At 40.8% G+C, this 21,134-nt stretch overlaps 1 protein-coding gene across 2 annotated transcripts in view; it reads right to left on the bottom strand.

Annotated features, from left to right (window-relative positions):
- The window catches only part of LOC311619414 (cytochrome P450 4V2-like), a 171,126-nt gene that overhangs the window by 131,047 nt on the left and 18,945 nt on the right, over window positions 1-21,134 (bottom strand). The window contains exons 9-11 of one of the 2 annotated variants that reach the window (XM_084877723.1): window positions 20,969-21,103; window positions 20,695-20,874; window positions 19,071-19,309 (exon numbers count right to left, since the gene is read on the bottom strand). The exons of the other annotated variant lie outside the window; for it this stretch is intronic. Coding sequence (XP_084733849.1) covers window positions 19,137-19,309; window positions 20,695-20,874; window positions 20,969-21,103 — 488 coding nt within the window. The 3' untranslated portion in view covers window positions 19,071-19,136. Of the gene's footprint in view, window positions 1-19,070; window positions 19,310-20,694; window positions 20,875-20,968; window positions 21,104-21,134 lie in introns of those variants that run through there. 2 annotated transcript variants of the gene reach the window in all.

The following is a 21,134-nucleotide window of genomic DNA, read 5'->3' as shown; positions in this document are numbered from 1 at the left end:
AGTCTCTGGACTTCCGTGGAACTTCTGGAACTTCCAAGTTCAGTGTAATGGCTCCTCCATTTGACCACAGAATTCAGGAGAATTCTGAAGAGGAACTTGAGCCCATCCCCTCACTGACTGCCCAAGCTCACAAGGACGACAGGGGTGGAGCCGGTCTCTCCAGGAACCACAGGTTACTGACATTGTAAACTAAGCACAGAATCTGCCAACATGTACCTTTTGTATTCCTTTTTTATGTCTTGTTTTGTGTCCCTGGTTTCTCTGTCTTCCAGTCATGCAGTATTATACTGTTATTTCATGCAGTAGACCGCACATCTTTAATTCCCTGTAAACTATCAACTCCTACCTCAGCCCTACAGTCTAGGAAAAGGTGCACAGCTCACAGGGTGCGTCCCACAAATGCCTTCACACTGAACGTGGCGGGACATTCAAGCTTTTATTGCATACCACGCAGACATGTAACCGTCCTACCCTGGTTCCTTCTATTTCAGAGATGAAAACTTCAGCTCCATGGGCACATTCAGGGCTGCTCATTTGCAGACAGGACCTACTTTGGGGTGTGAACGGAAGGGCAACAACGGACTGCAGTGTATTAATTAGCTGATGTATCAGAGTGAAGGCTGAGTCCCAGTCTCCATGAGCCACTCCATTCCAGTTGTCCAGGAAATGGCCGGAGCCTCTGCCTTCACTTTGAGAAAGCTGCCTCCTGAGCCCACACACCAGGGCCTGTAGAGATTCAAGGATTCAACAGCCATCGCAGCTTCCAGCTGTGTTCCTGTCTAAAGGGCTGTCTGACATGGGCCCTGTGTTCTGCACGGGCTGCAATGCAGGTGGTTCTCTGTAAAGAACTGGCCTTGGCGAGCCTGCCCCTCCCTGTATGACACTCAGCTGTCCTGCCTTCACCCAGGAACCTGCTGAAGGGACCTGGGCTGGGGCTGCAGACGTCACATCAGGAGCCATGGAGGCTTCTCAGAGCCAGTGAGCCCTTCACCAGCACGAGAACCCCATGAGCGGGTGCGGGGGGCAGAGGAGAGGGGCCAGCTTTGCAGGCAACACTGCGCACAGGGCACAGACCGCGCAGGCAGAGCCCCCTCCCTGGGCCCAGCACTTAGTACCCGATCACCAGCAGCCCCGGGCCTGGGCTCGCGGCTCCCGGTCCCGGCCCCACGCCTCCGGGATGCGGTCCCTCCCGCCCAGGGCAGATCTCAGTCCTGGGCCCTGGGCTTCGGGGCAGCGCTCAGCCCCGGGCACCAGCTCCGGCCGTTCCACCTCCAGGGAGCAGGGCCGCCTCCGCCCACTGTCTGCGGGGAGGTCTGTGCGGACAGGGGTGCCGTCTCCCCGTGACCTCTCTGTCTCTTCCTCTCTCTCTCTCTCTCTCTCTCTCTCTCTCTCTCTCTCTCTCTCTCTCTCTCTCTCTCTTTGCACATTTGTGAGTAAGGATGGAGATGGGCTGCAGGCCTGGGGACAGAGGCGGCTTACTGGTTCCAGCTCTCTGCAGAACCCTGACTAGTACGCTGGTGACATTGGGATGCAATGTAGAGTTCAGTTAATAATAATGCATCGTTGTGGGTTCATTGATTGAGACAAATGTATCATAATAATATGAAATGTTGATACTAGGAAGCAACTGTTCTGTACATTCAAAACTGTTCTAAAATTAAAAGCTTCTTTTTTAAAAAATGCTTTGAACTCCTCTATGCATTTAAGTGTATTTTACGAGTAACTACTTAACAAGAAGACCAATAAAACCATGTTGTGTTTACTCATTTTAATGTGAATGATATAATAATCTCAGAAAGTGCTAGTAAGCTATGAAGTTCACAGCTTATATGAAATTAGAGAGAAATATAGAATTAGTATATGATTTAAAATAAAAAAATTGAAAAAATATTACCTAGATGGCATAACTTATAAGGGTATTATTTTAAATGATTATAAGAAATTTCAATAGTTTTATCTTATAAATAATAACAAACTTGCTTTGTATGAATTTTTTTAGGGCAGCCTATATAAAGCAAAATACAACTACAAGGTTGTATACACACACTTTGAATAATTATGAAATCAGTGTTTGTTAAAATACATTTCATTTTCAAAATGTAATAGAACCAGCTGCTAAAGTGTGTGTACATTTTTGGGGACATCTTGTATTGGACTGGATTAACATTTTCTGCGATACTGCCAGATCGCCACTAGATGTCCGTCTTTCCCATCCCATCTTTTGTCACTGAAAGCCATGCCAGATGGATTTTAATGTGTTTTTGTTGCTATTTGCAAAATGTAGGATGTAGCGAAAATTCATTTCAGTGCAATGTAGAATCCTGTTTAGATAGAAAATCACTTTTGCAGCGAGCAGTATCTAGTGTGCACGGCCAGCAGAAAGCGTCCAGATGCTGACACGCACCGCGGATGAATGCTCTCAGTCCTGCAGGCATATAGGGTCCCGGAACTACACACCTCACTTCTCAACTCACCACCGCCTGAACGGTGGCTACTTTTTTGTACAGGAAAGCAATATTAAGTTACCAAGGGCAAACACTCATATAGATCTGTCCAGTCTGACTTCAAAAGCTTGCCCTTTTTAAGATTCATCTCAGATCTTATTTGCAGATTTCTGCTCTCAAGTTCCTTTTTCATAAAATGTTCTATGACCATCTATAGATGATTTATCAAATATGTTCTATAATAGTATTTGCTAACATTTCTTTAATACTTGCCACATCCCAGGCTGTTTTAAGCACTGACATATATGTTAGTGCATTTAAGCTTCACAGTTATATTATAATTTAAAATGTTTGCTACTCTGGTGAGTAAAATGGCACCTAGTTGGTTTAATTTGCCTGTAGTTATGATTCTTAACAATTTTTCATATACTTAATCAGTCACTTGTTTTACTTTTGCAAATTACCTTTTCATATTCTTCACCCAACTTTTAAAAATCACAGTGCTTTGATTTTGTAATCTACTTACTGATAATTTAAATTTTTTAAAAAGCAAAACCAAATATCCCAAAGTCTATGGTCACAGAGCCCAGGGTGATGAAACATAGCTTTATTTTATGAGGTAACCTGGGTCACATTGTTTTACATACACTCTACATACAACACAAAAAGCTTCTCATCAAGTTATCATCATCATCATCACCAGCTGATGAGGATAAACAAGAACCTCGCTAGAACTTTCTTTCTGGTTCTTTCCAAAGTTAGTGTATTGCTAGCTGCCTTACCCTCGGCCCAGGCACCTGGCAGTTGACAAAGGCTCAGGCCCAGAATGCTGGCTCTCGGGCTAACTACACATTGTTTGACTTTTTCTGAGCATTGAGATGGGGAAGATGGCAGCTTAGTAATTATGAATCAGCCCAAAACACCAGTCACCTCAGAAGCAGGCCACTTTTGCATTCTTGGCACTTGTATTCCCAGAAGCTCCACCTAAAGAGATCTCTGCTCTTCCTAAATATAAACCTTACCCAAAGGCAAGTCCTCTTAGCCACACCTCTGAGAGGGAGAGAAGCAATTTTCTTAGGCTGGGTTGTCAGAATACAGCCCAGGGCTAGAACCCTCAGAGGGGTTGGACAGTGAAGAGGAAATTTAAGCCTGAGTGTGAATGTAATACATGTGTCTAAGCTGAAAGGCAATACAAGCATAGACATGATTAACATTGAAGCATTTCTGCTGCCCAAAGCCATGGACAAGGTTGTTCGGGAAGATCCTGTGGTTAACAGACAGTTGACCAGCCAGAGGGAATGCACTACTGGAATTGATAAAACTTATTATTGAAGTGGGTCTTTAAAGGTAAACCCAAGAGCATGAGAGTAAAGATAACAATAATAATAAGTGGGATGCAGGCTTCTTTGGAACTAGAAACAATTCCAAACAGCAAAATATCTCCAAATATATTTTCAGTTTGGCATATACATGCATTTGCTTAGATGATCTATAATAAAAACAGAGCTTCCTCCAAATCATAAATTTGGAGGAAGTACTCAGAGTAGATAAATCCATAGAGACAGAGAGTAAATAGGTGTTGCAGGGGAGGAAGAGAACATGGGGAGTGGCTGATTAATGATGCAGGATTTCCTTTTGGCTGCTGAAATGGGTTAGTATTAGATAGAGGTGACAGATGCATAACATTGTGAATGCATGAAACTATAACTTTAAAACATTTAATTTTGAATTCTCAGAGCCTCCTCCAGAAGTGTATCTTCTCCTGGGTCAGATTCTTGGGCTCTCCCCGTAGCCTGGCCCCCCCATTTCCACCTCAAGAAGAAATCCAAATGGCTTCTGGGTCTTGCCAATGGGAGAAAAAACACAGCAGGAAGCAACATATTGAGAAAGACAAAATGAGATTGACTAACTCAGTGAAAAAGCCAGTGAGAAAATTCTGAAGATCAATATATGATAAATTCTGCCAACCATTGTTTTTCAGAAGAGGTAGGACTTGATGGCCCAAATCCCAAATTTCCAAGTATCAACATTTGCAACCATCTTTATGCCTGCACTGCTTGGGGAAATGGATGGGAAGGCACTGTGTTATTTAACCAGAGTTGAAGTGATAGAAATGAATAGTAATAAATCAGGTCACAGAACAGCTTTTCATTTCAATGAATACTCTTCCAAAGAATTTTGCTGAGTGCAAACAGTGATGCATTTTCAAAGTCCACTGAAATATCTGGAAAGGATTTGATGAAATATTCAAACCCACGGCAGGATAAAGCCAGCAGGAAGAGGCTGAGAACCAAAAATGTGGTTTATGGCCACTCTGATGCAGATGCAGATAAGGTGGAGAGATCTTCCAAGGTGGTGTTTGCCAAAATCCAATTCATTACTACTTGCTTCCTGATATGGAAGATGAAGAAGGGGAAGGAGAAGAGAAGAAAATGATGATGGAGAAAAAAAACACACATACAAACGTGGGAACACATTACAAAAAAAATCCAGGTCTCTAGAATACCCAGTTTACCCACCAAAGGCAATCTGAGAGAAATTCAATTTGATTCAGGAGAAATGAAGTGACAGAAACAGAGCCCAAGAGTTTAGATCGTCTCCATTCTACAAAACACAGTCTTCCCTCTGGATATGAAAATCCAGTCCTCACACCATCTGGACATGAAATTACTTTTCCAACTTTACTTCTCAATGGCTCTAACAAATGTTCTGATTTCCACCTGTCCTTTAGTGCTTACTATTATCTGCCAACTTTTCCACTCTGCCATTGTGCACCAGGAGCCTCTCTTCCCAGAATGCCTTCCGCCTCCTCCTCTTCTCCTTTATTATTCCTTCCCACTTTGCACTAGGAAAACCCATCAGATACCACTGTGTTGGTTGGCCAACCATCCTTTATCTTTCTTTTCCCAGTCATGGGAAGCCATATGACATCTGATTAAACAAATAATTAAGTTGATGGCACAATGCACAGTTCCTTTGTGGTAGGCTGATTGTGACCCACAAATATATCAGATCCTAATTCCTAAAGCCTTTAAATATTACCTTTTTTTTTGGAAAAAGGTGCTTTGGAACATTTTACGAAGGTAGGCTATAAATGCCACCACAAATGTCATGATAAGAGAGAGCACAGGGAGATTTGACACACAGCCACAGAAGAGAAGGTCATGTGAAGATGGAGACAGAGATTTGAATGATGTGGCCATAAGCCAAGGTATGTTGGCAGTCACCAGAAGGGATGCATTCTCCCCTCAGGCTTCCAAAAAGTGCAGCCCTGCCAACACATTGATTTAACTCAGAGATACTGATCTGGGCTTTCTGGTGTCCAGAACCGTAAGAAAATAAACTTCTGTTGTGTTAAGCCACCCAGTTTGCAGTATCTGTGACAGCAGTCAAAGGAGACTAATATTATCCTTCATCTCCTCTTCCCCTGTCTTCATGCCTTAAAGATAAACATGAGATCCAGAACAATGATCAAGAAAACAAAATCCATGATGATGAAAATGACACAGAGAGAAAAGAGCAAGCCCGGGATTCTCACAACATCCCTATTGGCATCAGCCTAGGACTCCTTACCTACTGGTTGTGCAAAAGAATTAATGTCCCATCAGCTTAACCCACAGCATTCCTATACGGAATAGCTCTCCTGGACCCCACTAACCAGCTTCACCTCTCCTCTCTGCTCTCCACTAGCCCTTTCCTCATATCGCCCAAGCACACAGCCATGACGTGATACTTTATACACAGTGACTGCTTCACCTATGAAGCAAAGAGGTCCTGAGGCAGTGACATTTGTCTGTGTAGCCATAGCATCTAGCCTGGTGCAGTCACACGCCAAGCAATCAGCAAGCACCCGTAAACAAATGGGTGAGGCTTGGAAAGGACATCAGGCCTGGAAGGGGTTCCATATGGCAGCCTTCCTGCTTATTACAGTGTCTTTAGATCAGGCCCAACTGCACTATCTTAGTGAGCAAGAATGCCATTTGCTTCAGTGACTTGGGACCTTCCTTGTAAGTAGTGAAGGGGCCATACATACCAAACACTTCATCCAGTTCATTGTCCACCTTTTTCTGGACTTCTGGATAGCAACCCAATAGGTACAAGGCCCAGTTTATTCCAGCTGCAGTTGTGTCATGGCCCTACCGTGTGTGTGTGTGTGTGTGTGTGTGTGTGTGTGTGTGTGTGTGAGAGAGAGAGAGAGAGAGAGAGAGAGAGAGAGAGAGAGAGAGAGAGAAAGAGAGAATAGATTAGAAAGCAGAGTTCGATTGAGATGGTTAGGGATGCTAGCTCTATTTTAAATTGTCTCTGGATTTGACACCTGTGATGTGACCCCAGACAGAACAAGTTAATTTCATACAGTATTTTACCTCAGTGGGGAACAAACCAATGGAACAATCTCTTCAATGGGGATGCCTCTAGTACAGGGACATTTCAATAGGACAGAGTCACATACTTGGTGAGAGTATGAGCTGGGCTGGGCTATCAAGAGGCCTTCCAAGGGAACTCCATTGGCTGGATTTTTTTTGAGGAAATATCGGGTCTAGTAATAATTAATGTCGTTTTAAACATTCGTTTAAAATCTTGCTTGGCGTTGACTTGTATTGACATAACCTTCAAACACGTGGTATCTACAGAACGTGTGAAGTGCAATTAACAAGTTTTGCTTGAAAAAGTTTGTGTTTGGTTTGGTTTTTGTTGCAAAACTAGGGCTAAGAAGATGGCAGATGAAGAGCATATTCGGCACTGCATGCTTTACGAGTTCCAATTAGGAAGAAAAGCAAGTGAGGCTGCAAAAAACATCTGTAGTGCTCTTGGTCAAGATGCAGTTAGCGCCAGAAAATGCCAGCGTTGGTTTGAGAAATTTCGCGAGGGAAATTTTTCGTTAGATGACAAGAGTGGTCGAGGCCGTGTGTCCAATTTTGATCAAGAGGCTCTTCAAGCTCTTTTGGTGCAAAATCCTCAAATTACCCAACAAGAGCTTGCGACAACTTTAAATTGTTCACAAAAAACAATTTCCAATCAATTGCGTGCACTTGGCAAAGTCCAAAAGTTTGGAAAATGGGTTCCTCATGAGTTGACCGACAACAACCGTAATCAAAGAGTCACAATTTGCAGTTCGCTCCTCTCTCGTCAAAACGGTTTGCCGTTTTTAGAGCAAATTGTTACCGGAGATGAAGAATGGGTACTGTATGTTAATTTGAAAAGGCGGCCTCAATGGTTGGACAAAAATGAGGCTCCCCAGCCCACGCCAAAACCTGACTTGCATGCAAAAAAAGTGATGTGTGTTTGGTGGAATTTTAAACGAATTCTTCATTATGAACTTTTCCCATCTAACCAAACCATTACAAGTGCAGTGTATAGTGCCCAATTGGAAAGGTTAGCCCAAGCTTTAAGAGAAAAAGAACCCGCGCTGATTAATCGGAAGGGCGTAATTCTTCACCACGATAACGCACGACCGCATACTGCAAGAATCACTGCTGAAAAACTGCGCCAGTTGGAATGGGAAGTTCTCCCTCAACCTGCATATTCTCCTGATATTGCCCCCTCCGATTACCATTTGTTTCATTCTTTGCAAAACTTTCTTCTTGGAAAAAAATTTAATAATGAAGAATGCCTCAAAAATGCATTGACCGAATTTTTTGCATCAAAATCATAAGAATTTTACAACAGAGGGATTAAAATGCTTCCTGAGCGTTGGGCACAAGTAGTAGAAAACAATGGCAACTATATTGTTCATTAAATTTTGTTGTATTGTTTAAATAAATTTGATTTAAAAAAGTATTAGAAAACGGCATTAATTATTACTAGACCTATTAAAAAACAGAGCTTGTAGAGACTGAGCCAACACTGCCTTGCACTCATTCCTAAAGTAATAAGTGCCCAATAACGGATAATTTGCTTGATTAAACTGAGACGAGGAAGAACATTTAATATTGGACAATAAAGGGAACAAGATGGGAGGTCGGAAGGGCCGGGTTTATGTCCCTGGACACTCATTAGCCCTGTGGGTCATGGATAAGTTGGTACTGCCCTGGAACCCAGGTACTTAACTGCTTTTTAAAAAAATAAAAATAAAAAGTCGCATGCAACTGATCAAGCCTGTCTCTAGCTTCCCTTACAGGACTATTGTGAGAATCTAGGGGGATATTTGTTAAGAAAGTGTTTTGAAAAGAGACCATACATCATTATTTTTAAGACAGGATATTTTCATAGCATGTCAAGCAACAGAGAGAGGCCAAGCTAGGATTGAGTTTTCTTGGCAATATTCTATGTGCAATTTATTATTAGATTTAACAAAAATCCACCCCAGTGCTTTTTTCATATAGAAGTACCCATAAAATGCCTTTGCATCATACCATTTAAATAGAGGCCTTAATATGTTATATTCTGCCTCTGTACTTAAAGTCATGTCGCACAGATCTTTGGGTATTCCATGGAGGAATTAAGAGGGATCAGAACACAGATACAGTTACAGTAAAAGCGTTATTTGCATTTCTTCCAAATTGATGTGTGTGTTTTCAATGATAGTATCACAGGATGCCGGACTCAACTATACCCGAATGTCTTCTTCAGAGGCCATGTGACCGTCATGTACACCCCGAGCGCCCCTCACTGCCAGGTGATGTGCACCTTCCACCCCAGGTGCCTGCTGTTCAGCTTCCTCCCTGCAAGCTCACCTAAAGGCACCAACAAAAGGTAAAAGGTGGTGTTTCCTGATTGGGGAAGCCAGTCATTTTTCAAAATGGAAGCAGGTGTGTGCACAGGGGTGCAGCATCTCACAGAACTATAATTCTGAAATGGGGTTCAACGAATCACCTAGAGTGAATCTTCCATAAGTAATTTCTTAGGCTGATGCCCAGACCTACTGAACCAAAGGGCTTTGGCTTGGAAATCTGCATTTTAATCAAGTGCTGCATTCACTTGCAGTAGTAGAAGCTAGTCATTTTCTATCAAAGGTTTACAAGGAAAATGCTTGTGAATTTCAGGTGAAGCCATTGTTTCACTAAGGGATTTAATAACAGGTGTCTATTTCACCAGCACAAGGACTCATGGTCACAACTGTCGATAGCACCTTCTTAAGAAAATAGAATGGAAAGCAAGATTTTGTTGAGACTATAATTGAATAAGACCCAGAACTTGTGATCCTGGGAGGGGCCAAGTCTGAATGGTGCTTATAGTAAGACAGTTGGGTCATCTAGGGTACATATGGGGAGTGAATTTATATTTTTAATAGGTAATTTGGAAAACTAAGAGCACTGAAAAAACAGTTGGTAATTAAAAATGTTATTAGGTAATAAAGTTGCCTAAATACAGCCATAGTTTGCTTATACTTTTCTTTAATTTTGATCAATGTCCAGAATGAATGTTTCTTCATCATTCCCATTTCCACATTTATAATTCTTTTTTAATCTTCACTCTATTTAAATAAAAAAATAGTACTTAGACAATCATCTGATTCTGCATATTAAACTTGTGCAGAAAACCAGATTTGATGTGAGAGGTATTAGCTTTTAAATACAGTTGAGCTAGGTTCGATAATCTTTCTTAATAATGAAATTACCATTAAGATTGACATTAAAGATGGAAAAAATATAAGTACAACCAATGGACACAAAACTCTGGGGAGGGAGGGTATGTATGGGGGGGGGCAATGTTAAAATATGTACACAAATAATAATTTAATAAAAAAATATTTTTAAAAAAGATGGAAAAAAGCCTTTCATTAGGTGTGGACTAGAGGGAGGTAATAAGCAAGATAAACACCATATGTAGATTCAACTCTCATGACTGACATAATTTCTTTTGTGTTGTTAATTCTCACCAAGGATATTTTTCCTTTGATTTTTTCAGAGACTGGAAGAGATAGAGAAAGACACAGAGAAACATCAATATGAGAGAAACACATGGATTGGTTCCCTCCTGTTGGTGCCCCGATCAGGGCCCAGGTTGGGGAGTAGCCTGTAACCAAAGTACGTGTCCTTGACTGGAATCAAACACAGGATCCTTTGGTCCATAGGCCGACACTCTATCCACTGAGCCAAACTGGCCAGGGCTATAATTTCTTTTTCGTTTATTTGATTACAGAGAGAGTAAGGGAGAGGGAGAGAAGGATAGAAACATTAATGATGAGAATCAATGATCAGCTGCCTCCTGCATGCCTTTTACTGGGGGTCAAGACTGTAACTGGGTTATGTGTCCTGACCTGAAATCCAACTGTGACCTCCTAAAGAGGTCATAATTTCTTAAGTAAATGAAAGCATATATAAAAATAATCATTGGAGAGGAACATAATGCCCCCAAAGTTTAGGACCTCAGGAAACATCATTAACTCTTTGATATGACTGACTTTCTTTACTTAAAAATGTGAGTGGAAAGGAAAACAAGACTGAAGTTTGGCATTACAAATACCATTAAATATTAGTGTATTGCCTCTAAGAATGTTCTTTCCAGCAAGAGTCAGAGAAGCTGCCCTGTTTGTCTTATTGCTGGCTCTGTTTTTTAGTGTGCAAAAATGCTAGACATTTCCTCAATGTGCATTTATTCCTCTACTTCCCAAGTGACGCTGCTTTTCAAAACAGTTTTGGTTGCTTCTTGAAAGACAGTGTTACAGGAGCTCTGCCGAGAGTGCCACAGACAAGGACCATTTCTGGACACTCCTTAAAGCAATGTGGTCATGTAATAAGTGGTAAGGTGTGCATTTCTCAGCTCAGTGTGAATGAATAAAGAATCTCCCTAAGAGTAGCTTCTGCTCCAAGTCCATATTCCCACAGATATTTGGAAGGGAGTGTTGAGAAAGATGACAGAGGGGTAGTGCTCTGGGCAAATCTTCTTGTCTTTAGTCCACACATGCTTAGTGAGTCTCTATTATTTATGACCTTAGCACTACAGGGTATGAGTTGCAGAAAGGAAAAGCACATTCAGACAGTGATCTTCCCTTGACTCCGGAGAAGAATCTTAAAGAGAACCCAGAGGGGGTGATCCCAGTGGTTCCTCCTGATTCTCACCCAGGGCAATTTTGTCATTTCTCCAGGGGGCATTTGACAATGTCTGGAGACTTTTTTTTCAGTTGTTCCAACTTGGGGAATGATGTTATTAGTATCCAGTGAGTAGATATCAGAGATACTGCTAAATAGTCCAGGGTACAAGGAAGGCCTCCAGCAAAGATACTCTACTCCATATATCAACCTGTATAACATCCGTTTTTCTAAGAAAGCGGTCATATATTTGAACTTGAGAGAATGGCAATGCATCTTTTCATTTTTTCTCTTGCTTTGGTAACCCTGGAATGGCCACAGGTTTCAGGCTGGCTGTGCCTGGGCGACCTGTGGGGTCCCAGGTGTCTGGTGTCCTGCCCTAGGCTCATCGCACAGTTTTGGTGCAGGGCAAGGAATCTGCTTGGCTGCGGGTTCAGTGGACATCAGGACCCATGATAGTAATTCAGAAGTTTTATATATATATATATATATATATATATATATATATATATATATATACATATACATACACACACACACACACACACACACGAACACACGCACATACACACACACACACACACACACACACATATATATATATATATATATATATATATATATATATATATATATATATATATGCCTAAATGACCAAACAGACTGTGTGGGGCAATCAGGCCAGCAGGGGTGTTAGTGAGGGACAACCAATAGACCGAGCAGCAGGCTGTGTGGGCATCCAGGCCAGTAGGGGGAGCAGTTGGGGACTACCAGGCCAGCAGAGGGGCCAATAAAGGGTGACCAGGACTGTGAGAGGGATGTCCAACTGCAGGTTTAGGCCTAAAAGTGCAGTTGGACATCCTGGAGGGGACCTGGATTGGAGAGGGTGCAGGTTGGGCTGAAGGGAACCCCCCCTCCCGTGCATGAATTTTGTGTTCCGGGCCTCTAGTCTTTACATAACAGTAGCTAACATGAGGATTCTAAACTGCAATGGTATTCATTGAAAAGGTTTTTAGAATATTTACTGTCAGTTTGGAAGGAAGCTGTATTTAATCTCAGAGGATTTATATGCAATTAAGACTTTTATCCACTTTTATTTAAACAGAGGAAAACATTATAATATTAGAATCTTTATATTATTTCATTGGGTTTAGAGATTTCTCTAACTAGCTAAACCAAATTTAGGAAAATGTTATTCAGTTTCCCTAGAAAGTATTTCTCTCATTCCAGTCTTTCTGCTTCTCTCAATAGGGTTGGAGAGTTATCATTATAGCCTTTTTATTGGGCTTTAGGATAGAGATAGGGTTTTATGGTTAAATAATAGAAGAATATAAGGTACTTACATAATTTCACATATCAGTTTTCCATGAAAACCTGTCTTGGCATAAATTAGCCATTTTACATTGAGCTTCATAAAAAGCAGAGCATCATGAATATGTGCTTTTTGTGTAGCTGGGATGTACTTAATTTTAAATTGGAAACTTAAGAAAGCAACTAAGAACTCTTTATTCCCAGATGGAACATAAAACCTTAGCAACAGAGCAAATAAAAATATCTGAATAACTGCCTGCCAGGTAGAATGTCACAATAGCTCCTTAGCATTTTATATAACAACCTCTTCCAAGTCCAACTGCCAGTTATCTTTCTGTTTTATAGAATAACAACACAGAAAGTGCTGGCTTCTTTCTTCTCCAAAAGTCTCAGATGAGTTTATATGGGGCTAAGCTTCAAATTTACCTTTACCAACTGTTCTCTCACTGTCACCTTCAGTGAGTTCTCTCCCTGCACCCCCCCCCCTCCATCCCCCATGTTTCTCTTTGTGTAAGAGTTCTGAAACAGCCATCTGTATTTCGAATCTTGGGTCAACTTTCATTCTTTTTTCCCCTCATTAAACTTTGTTTCAAATGGGTCTCAAAATTCTGTGACAGATTTTGGTCAAATTGTTACCATGAAAAAGTACTTATTTAAAAAACTAATAACTTAAAAACTGACATACACAGACCACCAACACCACCACCACCACCAAATGGTCCACAAAACATTCTCCTTTCCTCCTGAAGGTTAAACCTAAATGGCCAATAGATAAAAACAGTTCTGAGCCTGTTCTCCCACCCCTGAATAAGACCGGGTGGCAGGTATTGGGGATAATATTCATTTGACCTGGGCTTTCTGAGTAGATGTGGTGATTGACAGCGCCAGCTGCCTTCTTGTCCACCATTTGATGACACCCACAATAACTGTCTGTCTTATGTCACAAACAGCAAAATGGCCCAGAGGATAATCAGAGAAATTGAACACACAGGGGCTTTCCAGGAATTATATTGACGGGGGCAGCATCACCAGATTTCTATAACTTTGGGCCATTTTCCAGCTTTTTCCAAGAATTTTGATCAAGCTTCTCCTTCAGCTCAGCAGATTTGCAAGCAATGGGAGATGGGTGGCAATCCAGCACAGGTGAAGAGCCAGCACTGATTTGGCCTCGGTGGGTCAGGATAATCTCCTGAGCTGTGAAGCCAGCTGCTTCCTCTGGTGGGTCATTTTTGCTGTCACCAGCCCCATAGCCACAGCCAACCTCTTTGACAGACACATTCTTCACATTGAAGCCTACCTTGTCCCCAGGAATAGCTTCACTCAAAGCTTCATGGTGCATTTCAACAGACTTTACTTCAGTTGTAACACTGACTAGAGCAAAGGTGACCACTATGTGGGCTTTCAGAACACCGGTCTCCTCTCAGCACACAGGGACAGCACTATTTGGTACATGTCCTGGAGGGACAGACACAGGGGCTTGTCAGTTGGACCAGTTGGTGGCAGGATTCAATCCAGAGCTTCAAGCATGTTGAACTTGAAAAGTTTGTTGTTGCTAATACCCACATTGAGGAAATTTTTTCCATTGATTTTTAGAGAGAGTGGAAGGGAGGGGAAGAGACACAGAGAGAGAAACATCGATATGAGAGAGACACATGGACAGGTTGCCTCCCAATGCACCCCAACAGGGTGGGGATCGAGCCTGTAAGGGAGGTACATGCCTTGGACAGGAATCAGGCCTGAAACCCTTCATTCTGCAAGCCAACTCTCTGTCCAAACAGGCAAGGGGGAATTTGGAAACTTAATAATAAAGCTTTCCTGCCAAATTAAATAATTGGCATTTTCGTGTGTTATTGCTGCATTCCCAGATAATTCCATAGCGCCCTGAAGACACAAAATTCACTCTTCTGGATTCTGCGACAAGAGTGGGCAATCTTTTTCTTGACAAGGCAGAGAATAAATATTTTAGGCTTTATAGGTCTGGAGACAAAGTCATGGATATTCCATAAGTATGTATATATAACTGTTTAAAATGTAGCCATTAAAATATGGAAACCATTCTTAGCTCGGAGCTATACAAAGACAGGCAGTAAGCTGCATTAGCCTGCAGGCCATAGGCTGCCCACACCCATTTCCTGTCAGGAAGCAGGATTATTACATGTGATCTTTTAAATGTGGGGATGTTGGGCTGAAAACAACCACACTCACAGTCGTGCTAAGAAAGTAATTCTTTTGGCATGAGACACAATAGTTTACTTCCTTCTCTTTGCCTTTCCGTATGCTGACATTACAGTGTGGTGATCATGGGGTGTAGGGGGATGGAAGGGGAAGAGGGTGTAGGGGGGAATAAATGGTGATGGAAAACAAAAAAAGAAAAACCCCCGAGATGCATTATTTTAAAATATAAATATCCACCCAGTAATGTTGTTATTAAACACACACACACACACACACACACACACACACACACACACACACACAAAAACCAAACAGGTTTACTTGCGTCCTGAAAGACAGCTTTAGAGAAACGCTGCTGAGGGAAGACATGACAGGAGGCATTTCTGGACATTTTTTCAATCAATGCCTACACCACGTAAGTGGTAAAAACCCTTACTAGAATGAGTAAATACTAGCTATTGCCCTGGCCTCTGGCTCAGTTGGTTGTAGTGTTGTTCCTACACCAAAAGGTTGTGGATTCGATTCCTGATCAGGGCAGATATAGGCGGCAACCAATCAATGTGTCTCTTTTCACATAGACGTCTTTCTCTTTTCCTTCCCTCCCCTTCCCCTCTAAAGTAAAAAAAAAAAAAGACACAAAACATGAAGATTTCTAAACACACACACACACACACACACACACATATATTTGTATATACATATTGACCATACATATATTGTGATATATATGTATGGTCACATGACCTTATGGCTATAAAAGAAAACCCTGACATATGGAAATAAAGTCTCCTAATTAAGTTCTTTCTCTGTGGAGTCAAAGGTATCATGCAGGTGTGTATGCCTATTAGCCCCACCGTAGTTAACCCAAATGTATCTTACAGGCCCTATCTTATTACATCAGTATTCAGCATTCATTTTTCCCTCCTTCACAGCTGAAATTTTTAGAGGAAAGTTTTTATTAAACCTATTAATTCAAACCAAAGGCAGCAACTGTTGAGATGTCACTTGTCTTAGTTGGTTAGTCAATCAGCCAGTCACTGATGTTAAGGAGACAAGCGAGGTTGGGTCAGCAAATCGCAGAAAGAATTTCCAGTCTAATATTGTGTCCCTGTAAGAAGGACATGGGCATTCCTTTTCTGTTTCCATGCGAGAGTAGGAATGAAGGAGATTAAAATAAAAACAACATCTGAGGAAAGTGGGTGAAGGAGTTGAGAAGGTAAGCCAGGAGGAGGGACAGTGGCTACAGGAAAAACTCTCCACGTGGCCCCAGAGTCTGAAAGATAGCATCTTTTCTGCTTTTTTCCCAGCCTGTGACACAGAAGTTTATGAGGCCCTGGACAAGGAGATAGCACTGTCACCAAGAATGCGGAGGAATGCCAGGGCAGATGCACAGATGACATCTGCTGTCACTTTGTCTTCTGGGCAATGGGGCAGTTTCCAAACCCAGAGCACAGGCGATTGAGCCCATGGACATGACATTATCTGGCGGAGAGCAAAATGGGGATTCCTGAAAATTAGTTTCATCAACTTGATACCAACATTTCCTTTTAACCCATGAAACATTTCTATAATAAATATTTATAGTTTTCTTCATGAAAAGTTCTACCTTTTAAAATTGGTAATTTTGAAACAATTAAAATTGGCCTGATTATTCCATTCCCAGCCTAAAGGATGCTCTAATCTGACCCCATATTCAAAACAAAACAAACAAAACTACTTGTACTTCGCTGAAACCGGTTTGGTTCAGTGGATAGAGCATCTGCCTTCGGACTGAAAGATCCCAGGTTTGATTATGGTCAAGGCATGTATTTTGGTTGCGGGCACATCCCCAGTAGGGGGTATGCAAGAGGCAGCTGATCGATTTTCTCTCATCGATGTTTCTAACTCTCTATTCCTCTCTCTTCTTCTATGTAAAAAATCAATAAAGTATATATTTTTAAAAATGAAATAGTCCAGGGATAAATCTATTATATAAGAATGTAAAATGATTTGTTCTCTAATGATTAATCTGTGTTCTCTTTTTAAAAAATGGTAGGAAAAAATTCTAACTTTTATATTTAGAAATATGTTCAGATGTTCTAGATTTGTATAGTAAACTATAGCTACATGAAATCCAATGGGAATGGGGAAATAAGTTCAAATGACTAGCATTTGAATTTTAACTCTCTGCCCTCTTCATTCACAAAAAAAAAAAGCGAACAAAATATCAAAGATTTATTTCAAAAACAATGATAAAACAAAACAACCCCATCCAAATGAATCATTAAGTTTTTGTGTTTAATATTTAAGCATTTTCTCTTTAGCTTACCTCAAAATACACCATCTTACATATTTTACATCCAAGATATAACAGTGTGAATAAACCAGGAAATTGGGAGTTGCTAGGCATTACAAGAGAGAGAAGTCATTAATTCCTACACCCCTATTGTCCTCTCACCCCTCTCTCATGCTGTCATTTTACTGATGAAAAATCGAGTTGGCAAAATTCACAGAACCACCAGGTCTTGGCAAAGTGGGGACTCCATCCAGCTCTAAGGTGAGTTAACTGATGTCCTTTGCTGAATGCCTCAGGCAGTCTCCAAGTGGGGATGTCTTATCATCTGATAGTTTTTCTTACTTGCATTTGGAAGAATAAAATATTTTTCCATTTTTGTTTTATTTTCAGTAACATTAGTCCTTTGAAGAATACCCAAACTGAGATACCCACCAGAATAATGAAGCTCAATGAAGTGGTGTCTGGATTTTCACTGAAATCTTGTGCACTTTCTCACCTGGGTGAACTATGATTTCCTTAATGAGGTGACTGAACCATTCAATAACAGTTGTAATGGTAGGTCTGACTTAGGGCCCTCATTTTATGTTCACCGAGGACATGGACCCATGACACAGTGTCTTCTTCATGTGAAAAATTTTATTATGTCCTATATACTTAGTGTTTATATTTGAATTTAAGCTTAAAATAATCACTTTGATGTTCCTAATATAAATTTTTTTGAAAGATTTTGAGATAAATGAACTTTAAAAAATTATTATTAAGATGTCATTTCTTTAGAGTGATTTTAGGTTCACAGAAGAATGGAGGGTGTCTCAGTTTGGGAGGGGAAGGTGTAGAGATTTCCCTTACACTCTCTACCCCCACATACCCACAGACCTCCCCCCCCCCCCCATTATCAACATCTCCCACCAGAGCAGTGCATTTGTTCCAATTGATCAACCTACATTGACACATTATAATCGCACCAAGACCATAATTTACATTATAATTCATTTTTGGTATTTTCTGGAGGATTGAAATTCACAGTAGTTTCACCCTAAACTAAGTGCTGGATTACTATATGTGTGCGACTTCTCTTCTCCTTAATGATAGGAGAATTCTGGAAGATCTGTGTTCTAACGATATACACAGTTAGAGACCTGAGTTTCATAAAGCATTAGCTTATTGTAGTAAAGATTTAGACCTCTATCTATTTCCATCCCTTTCACCCACTGATGGTATGATTTTGGATAGAACTTAACCCTGATTGATCTTATCACGTTCAAATGAAAGAGTATAACCTGATAAGGACTAAGGTGCTTCCAGCTCCAAAAGCCATTATGAAGGACTGGAGATCACCAAGAGGATTCTCTCCTGATAATACATGATGTGTAAAGGTAATTGTGAGGTTATGTAGGATGAAATGAAATGAAGGCCATAAGTACATGGTTAAAAGGGAAATAGGCACAGAAACTATGAGTCAACTAATAAATGATCTCTCCTTGATAAAATCTAAAAAGTATCATCATAAATATTAAAACCTAATATAATTTTTAAAACCTAAACTCAAGCCTGAGTACTAAATTACTTTTTCAAATGAAATGTATATGTACATAAGTATATTTGTGTTCAACAAGAATAACTTAAAAAGTTCTAGAATCTCAACTAACTTATATCCTTTGGGTTTGTCAATTGAACTTGAATTGGCCTATGGGTCCCTCTGTTGAGAAATGTATATGTTTATTTGAGTATGGACATCAGTTAACTCACCTTTTGGGATCAAGACCAAGGGTAAGGAAATGGTGGTGATGAAAATATAAAAACTCTCTCTTTGGAAGACTTGACACCAAGGTAAGTGTGGATAAGAAAAAATTAGGTGTAGGGATTCAGACTATTAAATTTATGGTCTACACATTGTAAATACAAAGTTTCTCTTAAAAAAAGACCTTATTCTGACGAGGGCACAGCCCAATAATACAGTTAGGATGCATCTGTGTTTCTCCTCTTCAACTTGATCCAGATGCCATTAGAAGGACGAAGAATCAGCTCTCCTGCCAGACCAAGTTCTTCTCTTTTCTGGGTGGATTCGACCCAAAAATGCCTCAGGATGCATGAAAGAATGACCTTTTCTTCCATCATGGCAAACCTTTGACCTTCAAATCAATGAAAATAACATGAATTTATTACAGATCTATCCCAAATGGGAGAAAGAACAGGTTCTATCAGAGGAAGCAAGTGATGCTAGATTTTCACAGTAGGCCCTGGGGGAACCAGTGCCACTCAGGATGCTTCCTAATAATAAATATTCTTGAGTGCCCTTCCCTGCTCCCACCAGGGCATCTGAATAGCTCTGGGGACAAGGAATCTAGCCCCCGCAGCACCCAGATGAATCCTGGCTCACTGAAGCATGAGAACCACTGCTCTAGAATGCTCTCCTCCTGGACCTTTCATGTAGTTTACTATAGAGTTACCAGGCCTCATTGCACCAATGCCTGCATTTACATAAACAATAAAATGTCAGAGATACTAAAGCCAAAAGTGCTTCTAATGCATGGTGGTGTGCTTTCATTTTGTTTATGTACTTCTGCTGGTCATATGGTGGGCATTTTCTATTTGGTTTTGAAAAAAGCAATTCTTAAAAGCAATAAAAACAGGTTAAATAAATTCATTGTTATAAATATGCTTTCTACCATATAGATTATATTCTTCTTCAATCCAAAAATCTACTTTTTAAAACTCTACCATGAAACTGGTTATGCTTTATATTATGGGCTGAATGGTATTCTCTCAATTTCACCTAATTAATTCTTAACCCTCGGTACTTCAGAATGTGACTGCATTTGGGGATAGGGGCCTTAAAGAGGTGAGTCAAATAAAGTGAGGTTCTATGGAAGGGCTCTAATCTAACCTGACTGGTGTCTATATAAAAAGAAGAGATCAAGCCCTGGCTGGGTGGCTCATTTGGTTGATATATCATCACATTCTCCATAAGGTTGTGAGTTCAATTCCATCAGGACACACACCTAGGTTGTGGGATAGATTGCTGGTTGGGGCACATATGGGAGGCAGCCAATCAATATTTCTCTCATGTGAATGGTTCCCTCTCTTTCTAAAAATCAATAAAAACATATCCTTGAGTGGGATTAACTAGAAACACACACACACACACACACACACACACACACACACACAGGAATAAACTATGTGAAGACACAAGAAAACATCCATCTATAAGCCAAGGAGAGAGGCTTCAGAAGAAACCAGCCCTGCAGACACCTTGATCTTGGACTTCTGGCCTCCAGAATTGTGAGAAAATGAAATAATGTCATTTAAGCCACCAAGTCTGTGGTGCTTTGTTACAGCAGCCCTAAAAAACTGATATACTTTGCAACAGTCATAGTAAAGTGGAGGAAAAAAAATAAAACAACTTGTTTTTTTAACAGACTTATATCTGAGACACTACATCTCAAAGACATTATTGTGAGAAACCCCTTTCCATGTGCACCCAAAAGGTCAAACGATTCTGATGGATACAAACCTATACAGTTTCTGGGTCCAGCAGAGAAGGGCACATAGGCATATGGATGGCGTCCCGTCGAATTCTCGGGAAAGAACCGCTCTGGCTTAAACTCCTCAGGGTCTGGGAAGTATCTTGGGTCTCTATGCAGTGCGTAGGGAACGATGAGTAGTTGAGAGCCTTTTGTGAGGTTGTACCCTCCTGTCATGAGGCAGTTGATGTGTCATGAGAACAGAGCAAGACACACATACAGAAAAGTCCACTCTCCCCACTACTTTCATGGAAGAATTCTCACCAACATCACAATCTTCATTAAGTTCACGGGCAATTATAGGCACAGAAGGAAAAACACGAAGGGTCTCCTTAATAACACACTCCAGATATTTAAGTTTCTTCAGGTCCTCTAAGGTAACAGGGCGATCAGAATTCCCTGATCAAAGGAAATACATGAAATAAAATAA

The sequence above is a fragment of the Pipistrellus hanaki genome (assembly GCF_964339955.1).
Source record: "Pipistrellus hanaki genome assembly, chromosome: 3".
Taxonomy (NCBI): domain Eukaryota; kingdom Metazoa; phylum Chordata; class Mammalia; order Chiroptera; family Vespertilionidae; genus Pipistrellus; species Pipistrellus hanaki.
This window is presented reverse-complemented; position numbering and strand designations above follow the sequence as displayed.